Genomic DNA, 12,728 nt, shown 5'->3' on the forward strand with positions numbered 1-12,728 from the left:
TTCAACACAAACTTACGTTTCTTTAAATGGAAACCCCATTTTATTTTCAGCTCCTTTGCAGTACGGAAAAATTCATTAAGAATGGCGTTTGTTACATTGTAATACATCAAGTAGTTCTGAAGCAATTGTAACGTGAAGTTGAGCATGAATGAACATCTCCACTATGCCTGTCGGCAGAGCCGAGCGTAAATACTGTCGTGCATACAGCCTGCACGCTTGTGCTGCATTTTTCCTACACTCGCCACAGATAAGTATCATCTCCGCCTTTTCAGAGTTTGAAAATACTATTTTCTCAGCAACAGTTCTGACACTATCACAAACGTCTGGTTAATCAGTGTATTTTGTTACACCCTTGCTTTATTTGATAAATCAATTTGAAAGAAAGAAAAATGTATAAGGTGCAAAGTTTAATAGTTTAAAACTTAAAGATTTGTAATGGTCAAATGAGGAAAGTTGATTATTTCGATCTAAATAAATGAACGCCAATTTAAAATTAGTAAGACGTTAATGTTTAAAATTTATACATTTTAATTAACAAATATTTGTTAACTCGGAAAGATGTATCAGAACGTTTTAGATATTTGTCAAGGCGTACTCATGTATAAACTACACATTTTATTGTAACCCCCAGTTGTTGGAATGTAACAACTTTCCTAAGCACATGACATAGTTTGCAGAAGAGTAACATGTTTGTTACGATACCCGGATGGCATCAAAAGGAGGATATGTTTGTTACAACACAATGAATCAACTTGTAAGAATGTTTGTTTCAAGCGTCAACTTCACGTTACAATTACTTGAGAACTATTTGACGTATTACAATGTAACAAACGCCATTCTTAATGAATTTTTCCATAGAGTCCAGCACAGATATTTCTGCCGTGTGATGCGCGACACAACTCAAGAAGCAGTGTTGCTAATGGAGCAGATAGAAAAATCGCTGCAGTGCGCCGATGTACAGCTGTTACGTACAAGAAAATTAGAGAATTCAGGTCCATCTAACGTTGAGTTTTAAATGTCATGCATTATACGAGGACTAGGATTAATATGTACTAATAAGTGGCTTTGTATGTAGCTTCATACATATGGACTAAAAATTTGCAAAATATGAACTAACACATACATAAAATTACCAAAAATGCTGCAAAGAAGACTTCTTCATACGATTCTTTATTTGAGTGATTTCAAACAAAATAAAAAAAATATATTATTTTTGCTTGCATTAATGCACTAGTGGCGTTCTAACTGTTCACTCCCAAAACCCGTATACACTGGTATGGAACTGCAACGGCAGATAATAGCATTCCAACATGTTAAACCGCGACAATTGGACCACAACACTCCTCCTCAAGCAGTATTATTATTTCCTCTCTGTGATCGGCGACAGTCGGTTGCCTTTGTTGTACATTTACAAACGATGCTGGCTTCCACAACAATAACAAGTACATATACTGCCACTAGACGATAAGCTGCGCGGATTTTTCTTTTGCTATGAACCAGGGCCGGCGCTAGTCATTTTGCATCCCTGGGTGGTGGCGGCAGATGCCGCTCCATTTCAACCCCCCCCCCCCCCCGTTACGTAGCAACGGGAAATTGAAAATCAATATATTCCTAAGTAAAACATCAAAATATAAAATAAATAATGAGAATTCTTATGCTATTTCAATACTATTAAGCGCAAAAGAATATCTCGCTTGACCACAGTTTTCAATAGGCTTATTTTTTTCTTCTCTTCAAATTTTGTCGCTCTGAGTTGTGGCACGGTTCACCCTTCCCTTCTGCCGGCCCTGCTATGAACTTGGTCACCCATCAAAGCATGGCAATTGGCAATTTTAACACAGAAAACAATATGCATTGCATTAAGCAGCAAAAATGACAGCCTCCTCTATGCAATTTCTACAAGAACACATGCCAGAGCCAAGAGTTGAAATGCTGTTGGAGCCACATAATTTATTTATTTTGAACAATTCCACAATTATGAAATATAAACAATTTGTGAATTAAACCTGTTGAAATATGTAAAATTAAGTATATTTTCCTTAAATATGTAAAAGTAAGTATTTATTAAAGTTAGAAATATGGAAAAATATTGACAATAAAATGTACCTTAAATCACTACAAACATTAATATTCGCAAAGATATCACAAAATTTCAGCGATATTTCGTCAAACAAAAAGTATGTATTTACCTATAAATCCTAGACCTGATTATAATCAGTAGATAACATTGAACACAGCTATGGGTTTGTTAAATTGTCTACAGTTCAGAAGTACCCGCACACAACATCAAACCTGTCAAATACTTAGTATAAAATAAAAATATGGTGCTTCCAATCCAACAAAACTCACCGTCACTTTACCTGCCTTCCTCCTTCCGTGACAGAAATAGTGCTTCATTATTACAGTTGGCAACACTAGTTACTAGCTAGCCAATGAACATGCACTGCATAAAAGAAGCAACCACTATATTGCCACAATACCATCCCTGCCGAACAGTGTGAACCGCAAGCTGGATCGCTATTCAATTGTTTTCAATGATGTTTGCGCGAGTGTGTCCAGGAATGGAATGACAATATGGCAACAATAGCGAAGGTTGGTGACCAGGGTAGAACACGTGATGCTAAGAGAGAGGGAGACGAAACGAAAATTGGTATCTACGCAACGGCAAAGACATGTGTGTTGTACTCTACTTTCAAATGAGCTGAAAATAAAATGGGGTTTCCATTTAAAAAGCTAAGTTTGTGTTGAAAACCATATTTCCTTACGTAGTTGAACATATTGTGTCCACTAATTTCATGAGCTCGTCTCTCATGCCTTCATATCTGCGAAAGCAGTTTTTCAATATATATTGTTGTTCACAAAATATTTTCGGTGGTAATTTTAGGTGACTCACCCTGTATATCTTGTATTCATGTATGAAGTTAGCATGTTTCTCATATGAATTTCACATTGCTTTCTGTTAGTATGTCACAATAATGACTAGCATCACAAATAGAAATAGAAAGAAAGGACATTTATGACTGGAATGTTTTCATACACTCTTGTGTCTGTTTATTATTTGAAATGAAAATGGACTGAAAAAGTACAGTACGTGCAAATTAATATTTGCCTTAAATCATCTCTTGCCCAGCTGAGAGCAGCACACTGACAAGATCAATTTTCGGATAATGAACTGAACTGAGTATTTTGTGCACTTTATACACGTATAGGCTAATCAGGACTACACCTACAGTTTAAGCTTGGATCTGACCCACTATGGGCCTCCACCAGGTATTGAACCCAGTACCCCTTGATTACAAGGAAATGACGTTACCACTATCTATGCCAACAAGGATGCTCAATATAAAAGATAGAGTTATGTTTTCATATTGTCTTCTTTTTCTTTCAATATTTTCCTACATGTTATGATTTAAATGTAGTTTGCTAAATTTCACATAAAATGTGAAGAGACAGACCTGGGTTATTGAGATGCCATTTGCAATTGCACATCACTAACTTTTTTTTTTAACCAGATAAATGTATTATTCATTGTTTTTGATCTTTTCCAGCACCTGAAGTTCTAAAAGGTATCAGATGGTCTGAAAAGCTTGATATTATATTCAGACACAATTACGAAATGGATCCATCTTTATCATGGCAATATTTTGGAAGTTCAACAGGATTCATGAGGCAGTACCCAGGTAGGATAGCTTGGAAAATGTTCAATAATCTTGTAATATTTAATGTACACCATGTTTCATAAGTATCTATGAGATGTTGAAGCTTGGCCATGTAGTAGTAAACCCACATGCAAGAGATGAAAGCATACCAATGGTTAGGGGAAATGTACAAGTTTGTTTCATGACAGAGGCCATGGCTTAGTTACCTGTTTCCCCACTAGGAGGAAGTTGCATGCAAACATGGCATTTTCAAGTGAGCAGAAATGTTATTGTGCTCTGCAATTTGTTATTTCACATGACCCCATGAGATTCTTTTCGTGGGGTTATGTTAAAAATTTTGTTCACATGCCTCCTTTATCAAGAGACACGGAATCATGGATGCAGTTGTACCATCGAGGTTTATATGTTGGAATGTGTGTGACAGGACCTAGATTACAGGATTGTCATCTGCCGAGTCTTCAAGGGAGGAGATATTGCACATTTGTAAGCTAGGTTAAAAACTCTGATATTTACTCCTATCACTGACAAGCTTGTGAAACACCCTGTACTTTACTTTCCACGTTTTAAAAATATAAGCACATCCTGAATTTAGTTGTCAACTTATAACGTTTGTTGCAATTTATTTTGATTTGATTTGCTTTATTTTACTTCACTTTTTGTGCCACTTTTAGCTAATTTGCGAAGATGGGAATGAGGGATGATATGATGAAATTGATGAATGGACAGTCAGAAACATCCATGCCCAGGCCAGGATTCGAACCCCGGACCCCTCACGTCGCAGCGCGATGAGCTAACCACTCTGCCACAGGGGCTGGCTGTGTTGCAATTTATGTTGCACTATTACATCATACAATTAAATTCCTTAATTTATAGTTATTTGTATTATTACTCATTCATTTATACCCATTGTTGTGGAAATAACTTGGTGTTAAAACATATAATTACACCAACATGCAAACAAATAAACAAATTATGATGGAATATGAAATCTCCAGGCACACACAGACAAGCTGCCATTTTGATGTTCCTGTCCAGTTTTCCCCAGTTATCGAGATTAATAATGAATATCGACCTTTAAAGCAGAGATTCTGAGGAAGTATTTATTATATTTTGCAGAGTAACACCCCTTAAATATCCATGCATATATATAATAGTAAATAGAATAGCCTATTTCAAGAACATCATTTTTTTAAAAAAATGTTAATTTTGATATGCAATTTTATAATTACTATCTATTTAGTAATACTAGAAGTATGTCAACATAGCCCTTAGTATAATACTATTAATAATTATGAAAGTGATAATGTCCTTTAATCTAATATTAATAATCTTTAATATTATCGATCCATACTTCTTTATATGAATACATTTTCATTCAGTTAATACTTCACTTCTTACAGTGTCTGCCCATGGGTGTCGCCAGAAATTTTTGCAGAGGGGGTCGGGCAAATGATAAAAGTTGTATAGTAGAAAAATAATGCATATTATTACCATGGTTATAAATGTTATCAAACAATAATAAATATTATAAACTAAAACAAACATATTTCTTTTCAAAATGACAATAATTATTTATTATTACGGAGACTCGATCCACCAAACCCTGGTGGAGGCACATAATGGTTCGGATCCAAATGAAACTGTAGGTCCAGTCCCGATAAGCCTTACTGTGCATAAAGTGGACTTAAAACACCAACTGAACCAATCAATCAATTGATCAATCCACCTAACGAGTGAATACCAGCACAACTATTTTCCATTATTTCTTTTGCATTTTATGCAGTTAATATCTATCTGAAATGCATTTTGATATTAACTTTTGCACATCCCGTTCAAGAAAAGACTTTAAATGTTAGGGGGGCGTATTTTTTCTTCATAAATTGACCTCTCACCTACAACTGTAATTACATGTATTGGAATTTTCAAAACCGTGAAACCATTCGTTCTTTGGATGAAATGGTAGAATATAACCTTTTCCCTGTATTTTTCACTCAATGTTTTCGATCCAATGCATTTTTACTTTGATTATTCTGTTCAGATACTAACTAAATGAACTTGAGTTCTTGAAACTTTCCTGGCGGCGCATGATGAAGAAGTTCTCTCGGGATATCAGCCAGGTGATTTCTGGATCCCTGAAGATGAGAGTGACGTTAGCTCTCGAAAGCTCGGAAGTCTATCCAGAAATAACCTGGCTGATATCCAGAGAGAACTTCAACTTTATTTCTGTTCTTAACAATAAGAGTAACAAACTTTCGGCTTTCTTGTATCTTTAAATGAAATATGTCAATTTCCATGGGGGGTCCACCAAACTGTTCGACCCCCCCCTCCCCCCACCCCGATGCCCATGTGTCTACCACAAAATAAGGAATTGTTTGAAATTTTGTGGCATCCTCACTCGCCTAGGCCTTTTGCCAATCTTGCTTCAAGGTTATAGTGAAGGAAATTACATTGACAGATGTAATTATAGATGTACATAATGATATATATATTTCTCTTTTACTAGCTATGCAATGGTTGGCAAAGGTAGACCTATACGATTGTCGAACACGATCGTGGTATATTGAGGCAGCAACAAGTCCAAAGGATATGGTGATTCTGATTGATACGTCAGGTTCCATGACAGGAATGAGGAAGGAAATAGCCAAACATGTGGTCAACAATATACTTGACACCCTGGGCAACAATGATTTTGTTAATATCTTCAACTTTTCAGATACCACGGACAATGTAGTTGAATGCTATGACCAAAACACACTTGTTCAGGTACTTATTCTTCTCTTTGTGTTTTCAAATGAGCTACGTTTCTATACATAACACATTAGCTGGAAGAAATATGTATACTTTTTAAAAATAATGTTGGCTTACTTTTAATAGCTCACACGGTAGCTACTTGTTAACTTTTATCTCTATAAATTTCAGAAATAAATGTGTAGAGGAAATGAAGGCAGATGATTTTTCTTAATGTTTTTCCTGTTGATGCCTCATATTGTGGTACATACATATCTTGTTTATTATATGTATTTAAAAAAAAATCGAACTTTTATCCATAGGCAATTATACTACAGAAATCAGTTCTCATCTTGATTGGCTATACAATTTGGCTGTTATTTTTTGTTAGTGGCAACGATGAATGTATACACTGCACGGATGCAGGTTAAGAATGAACATTTTTCAAGGACTCATAGTGTCCAAAATGGAAAATAAACATTACAAAGAAAAATTTGTCTGTCTTGAAGTTAGAGTTGCATGATGACACACACTATAATGTTCTTTCTTAATAGTTATTTTAATGGCACCCACGGACCACAGAAACATGTAGAGGACATCAAAACAAACATTTTTTCTCAGTAACATTTTTCTCGTTGGTGCGTAATTTCGGTGCTAAAGTCGTTCAAAGACTGTTTTGCCACCTGAATGCTGGCAACCCAACACAACATTTCATCGCATTTGTAATGTCATTTCCTGTTGTGAAGGGGTGCATGCCAGGAACACACATATTCTTTGAAAAATGACATAGCTACAACCAACCACATTAAATACCATAAAACAAAGCAAGAAAACGTGTTCAATAACCCAATGGGAAGTGAACCAATGATACGAAAAATGGTAATGAAAAACTAAATATGCTGACCAAGGCAGTAATTAATTTTTTATTAAAAACATAAACTAACGTAACGTTTCAACCTTCTAGCAAGGTCTTCTTCAGACTCTGTATCAAGTACAAACTTTTGTACTTGATACAGAGTCTGAAGAAGACCTTGCTAGAAGGTTGAAACGTTACGTTAGTTTATGTTTTTAATAAAAAATTAATTACTGCCTTGGTCAGCATATTTAGTTTTTCATAATCATGGAAACAAGGCTTAATGGAGTTAGAAAAATGGTAGAGAAACAACATAATCAAAAGGAAGTGGTAATATCGGATTTTGTCTCATAGCCTACATGTCAAATATTTGCAAATCACATTGTCAAGTTGACATCTACAGTTTAGTCTATCCATTCATCCTTCTGATACTAGTTGTCTGTGACACACTGAACAGTTGACAAAATAAAAATGAAAGAAGTCAAAATTCCATAGGTAAGTAAACATATTCAGGGCATTATGAGGCAAGTGACAAAAACAGTTGAAGATACAGGGATATAAGTAGTAGTAAAACAAGCTCTCCAACGACTATGTTTATCTACGTACCGGATACACATGTAATAGTGTGCAACTGTCAACAAGGCAGTACATTTGCTGCCGATTCATCATTAGGTTGTTACCGAGGTTGTATGTGTTTTAGACATAATGTAACAACATGAACCTCGGATACTTCCGTTATCAGCACCACAATACCAGAATGCATGTATCAGAACCCAAACCTGTAGACATCAATCTTGCAACGAGATCTGAAAATATTTGACATGTAGCTGGGCCACATGTAAGCTGTAAGTCCAATAAAATTTCCCCTTCCCCTGGGATGATTGATGGGCTTCTGGCACTGGTATGTCGTGATACCCTGGATGTTCGGTCTACTGGATGTATTTCTTGCTTCGTTTTACAGCTAATAATGTGGTTGGTAGTTTATCATTTCTCACAAAATTTGTGTATTCCTTGCAACACTCCCGTGAGCTGTTGCACTGCAGAAAATGATGTCACATATCCGATCAAATGTGTTGGGTTGCCATCATTCAGGTGATAAAACTAGCTTCTTTCAACGACTGTAGCACCGAAACGATGCACCAATGAGAAAAATGTTTTAGAGAAAAGTTGTTTGTTTTGATGTCCTCTACACGTTTCTGTGGTCCGTGGGTGCCTTTAAAATGATATCCTGTATAATTATTTTCAAACACTGCAGTGGAATGTAATTGTAATACACACATTTGCAAAGAATGTAATATGAGATCCTTAATTTTCCTATCAGAAATAACATTGATCCCATACTTCAAATGTAACTACAGTGTTGCAACAGTAATCCTTCTTGTGATACGAAATAATAACTAATGACTATATGTATTTTTAATTTCTAAATTAATTTATCTTTTATTATATCTTTACTTTCTCTCAGGCCAACTTGGAAAATGTAAGGGCATTGAAAAATTCCATTGAGGACATGGACACTGACGGTATTGCTAATTTTACAGAAGCCTTAACAAAAGCATTTGAAGTGCTGGAGTCGGTAAGATTAACTTAGATTTTCTGTAATAGTGCACTCAAAATACAAAAATTAAGGAACAAATTCTTAACAACCTGAAATTTGGTATATAGTGTCTTTATAGCATTAATAACAACATACCAAAAGTCCCCGACGATCAGCCGTATGTTAAGTCCGCTATATTGAAAAATGGCGGACAATGAAAGTTTTCACGAAATTAGGGAAGTCATACAACATGGTTGCTTGACCATTTTTTAAAAAGTTTATTTTTTGTGTGGTGTGAGCCTCATATGTTGACAGTTCAGAACCACTATTATTTTATTTCTACTATCACCGATTTGAAGATGGCGGGCACTTTTTTTATCATGGTGTGCGTCATTTTCTCCATTCGTAAGCATCAGCAGCAACTTTCTTTATCTCAGCTCTGGTAAGTCCTACGACAATGAGACAAAATCTGTGATGTTAAGCACATTATAGGCTACAATTATATTTCTGTGTAATTTTATAAATATTATTCCTTCATAATAAATTTAAAGGTCAAAATTGCATATTTTAATCGCTCAAAATGACATTTTTGGACATTTTTTTTTTAGGGGGAAGACAGTTTGCTTGACACTTGAATTTTTTTGTGCAAGTACCTGTGTACCAATAGTGTGTGCCAAAATTTTTTGAAGCTTGAGACTTTAATCCTTTTTTTTTCTACAGGGTTATAAACATGTACTTTTTGTTAAAAAAAATCCAAGTTCAGGGTTAAATATCTCTGGTGGGCAGTTGTTTAAAAATCTGAAATTTGTACACAATACAGTACTCCATGATAAGTAACTTCAGTAAAAATTTTGAGTTTTGAGATTCAATTGATTTAAGAGATACAAAACTCGTGAAAAATTCATTAACATTTTGTGTAAAAATTTTGCAAACTGTAATTTGGAATGTCAATGAACAACATTACAATCCTGAAATGGATCTACAATAAAGTATATATACAAGGGCATGCTGAAAAGTAAAGCTTCCTATGATTTTATTTTCTTTGTTACCTTGTAAATGCATTTTGGATTTTGAGCAACCATATTTTGCACTTATAAGACTTCCCTGCTTCTCCAAAGAAGGTTTCAAACTTCTATCGCCAGGGGGTGCTGAAGTATTGCGAGGAAAATGGCAGCATGTAACCATGCAATGTTGGTGAAGCGCCTGAAGTAGCGTGCAGTTATAGAGTTTCTAACCGAAGAAAATGTGCTACAAATTGACATTCATCTGAGACTAAAGGCATTTTATAATAATAATAAAATCGCCTTTATTGGAGCGGGCGTGTTTCGGCCTCTAGGGCTGTTCTTACAACAGACCCTTGTCTGGGAAATTAATACAATGGAATAGAGAGTATACATTGAGAAAAAAATAAAAACATGAAAAGGATTTCATATCAATATAAATAAGAACAATTAAATAGATAGGTATATACGCGTATATGTATAGAGAATGAAAAAGAAAAACAGATTTACCTATACATTGTTGAACATAGGTATCTAATGTTTGTTGCTTTTGTTTTAGTACATATACATATATTCAGTAATCTAGAACATAGAAAAATATAATAATAATAATGAAGTGAAATAAAATAATGAAATTATAAGATTTATATGCACACAGTTGCCAAATGTTACAGTGAGTATTTCTATGAATGAAAAGTTGCTCTTGATTAAGTATTTCGCTGCCTTGCCAGCAGATACTGTTTGAGATTCTTTTTAAATAGCTTATGGCTGTTGATGGATGTTAGGGAGGTTGGGAGGGAATTCCATTCTTTAGTGGCAGTTACGGTAAATGATTTTCCATAGGTGGTCGTATTATGTACTGGGACTGTCAATAATTTTTTTCGTCGTGTTACATGTTCATGTCTGCTCGAATTTGTGTTCAGTTTTTTAAAGAGATATGCAGGCTGTTTGTTGCCTAGTACTTTATGTGTTAAAGTTAATAATTGGTATTTCGCGAGATTCTTGGTGTTAAGCCAATTCAAATTGAATAAGTATTTCGAAATGTGTTCCCTTTTTTTTCAGCTTGTAAATGAATCTTATGCAGGCATTTTGTAGCTTTGTAGCTTATTAGTTATGGAGCTGCTTGCATTTTAAGCAACCGTGGCTCCATAGATTAATTGTGATAACACTAGACTATCGCACATTTTTTTTTTTAACCTCAATGCCTACTATATTTTTCAAGTGATGTAATGCTTGAAGAGATTTGTTGGCTTCTTTCATCTGCTCTGAAATATGACCTGACCATTCTATGTGGGAACCCATGACAACGCCAAGGTTATTTACAGTATATTCTAAATTTAATGGGTGGTTATTCAATTTGGGGAGAATCATGTTATCTGTGTTTTGGCTAAGCTTTTTAACCAGGAATTTCGTTCCCATTATGACAAATTTTGACTCGGTTGGGTTTAATTTTAGTAAGTTAGTTTGTGCCCATTCACTTATGGCGTTCAGGTCTTTTTGTAGTTGTGATGATGCATTTAAGAACTCTTCTATCCTTGTATGTATGTATATCTGAGTATCATCAGCATATCGGTGATACTGCGCATGCGAGAGGCTCTTATGTAAGTCCATTACATAAATGGAGAAAAGGAGAGGTCCAAGAATGCTTCCTTGGGGAACTCCATTTCGAATGTTTAACCACCCAGAGGAACAGTTATTTTTGCCTCTGATTTGTAAACGCTGCTTCCTGCCAGAAAGGTACGATGTAAACCAATCATGGGTTATGCCGTTAACCCCAATGCTGTGTAATTTAGCGAGTAGAACTTCATGGTTCACACAATCGAATGCTTTCGAGAAATCAAGGCATACAAGTAAGGTGATTTTGCTTTCATCGATAGCTTTTTGTACATCATCAGCAACTTTCAGAATGGCTGTTGTGGTGCTGTGATTTGGCCGAAAACCAGATTGATACTTTGGAAAACTAGATGTAGCTATTACGTGTGTGAATAGCTGCTCGTGTACAATACGCTCTAAAATTTTCGACATTATGGGCAGTATACTTATTGGGGACAAGTCATTCACATTTATAACAGGCTTGCATTTTGCAAGCAGTAAAACGATTGCCTTTTTCCACGCTTCAGGGAAGATACCCTGTGCTAGGGAGTTATTTATTATGACAGTTATAGTATTTAGGCAAAATGGAAGTAATAATTTTAAAATAGTTAAGTTTATGCCATCGTCTCCACATGCTTTACTACGTATCCTGCTGAATGCCTTCTGTATGTCTTGAGATGTCACTGTAGTAAAGGTAAATGAATTTAGGGGTTTGAGGGTCAAAAATGTTTTGCAAATTTTTTTCAGCACATCCTGGTTTGCTTCACTCTGCAAAGCTTGTATAAAATAGTCACTAATGCTATTTGGATCTAGTATTTTTTCGGGAATATCTTGACTTACATATTTGCTACCTATTAGGCCATGTTTACGCAGGTTTGCCCACTTTTCTTTCACGTTATTTATGTCCTTATCGATTGCAGATTTATAATAGTGAAACTTGCTATTTCGCACTATCTTTTTAGCTCTGTTTTTAAAGTATTTGTAGCTAAGAAGGCTATCGTTATCGCCGGTGTTTATGTACTTCAAATGATAGTAGTTCCTAAGCTTCCAAAATTCACGAACGGTGTTGTTTATCCATGGCGCGGGAGGCTTTGTCACTCTGCACATTTTAACGGGGATGTGTTTGTTCGCCAGCAACAGTATTTCATCATTTATCATTTCGACCTGGCTGTTTATGTCCTCACATCCCTCTATATCCTCCCAGGCTGAATTTTGCATCCTTATTGAACTTGTTGATATCTAGTTGTTTGAAGTCACGGTAACGGACAAATTTCATTTTCGATGTATATACACTATTATAAACTTCAAATACTGCATACACTGTATCATGATCAGATATACCTGGCAATGACTGTTGA

The 12,728-nt window shown here is 35.3% G+C and overlaps 1 protein-coding gene across 2 annotated transcripts in view; it reads left to right on the forward strand.

Moving 5' to 3' along the window:
- The window catches only part of stj (voltage-dependent calcium channel subunit straightjacket), a 113,675-nt gene that overhangs the window by 19,010 nt on the left and 81,937 nt on the right, over nt 1-12,728 (forward strand). For both annotated transcript variants that reach the window (XM_083132311.1, XM_083132321.1), the window contains exons 5-7: nt 3,549-3,680; nt 6,163-6,422; nt 8,705-8,815. In XM_083132311.1, the coding sequence (XP_082988437.1) occupies nt 3,549-3,680; nt 6,163-6,422; nt 8,705-8,815 (503 nt within the window). The remainder of the gene's footprint in view (nt 1-3,548; nt 3,681-6,162; nt 6,423-8,704; nt 8,816-12,728) is intronic.

Source organism: Lepisma saccharinum, chromosome 1 (genome assembly GCF_977018435.1).
Source record: "Lepisma saccharinum chromosome 1, izLepSacc3.1, whole genome shotgun sequence".
Taxonomy (NCBI): Eukaryota; Metazoa; Arthropoda; class Insecta; order Zygentoma; family Lepismatidae; genus Lepisma; species Lepisma saccharinum.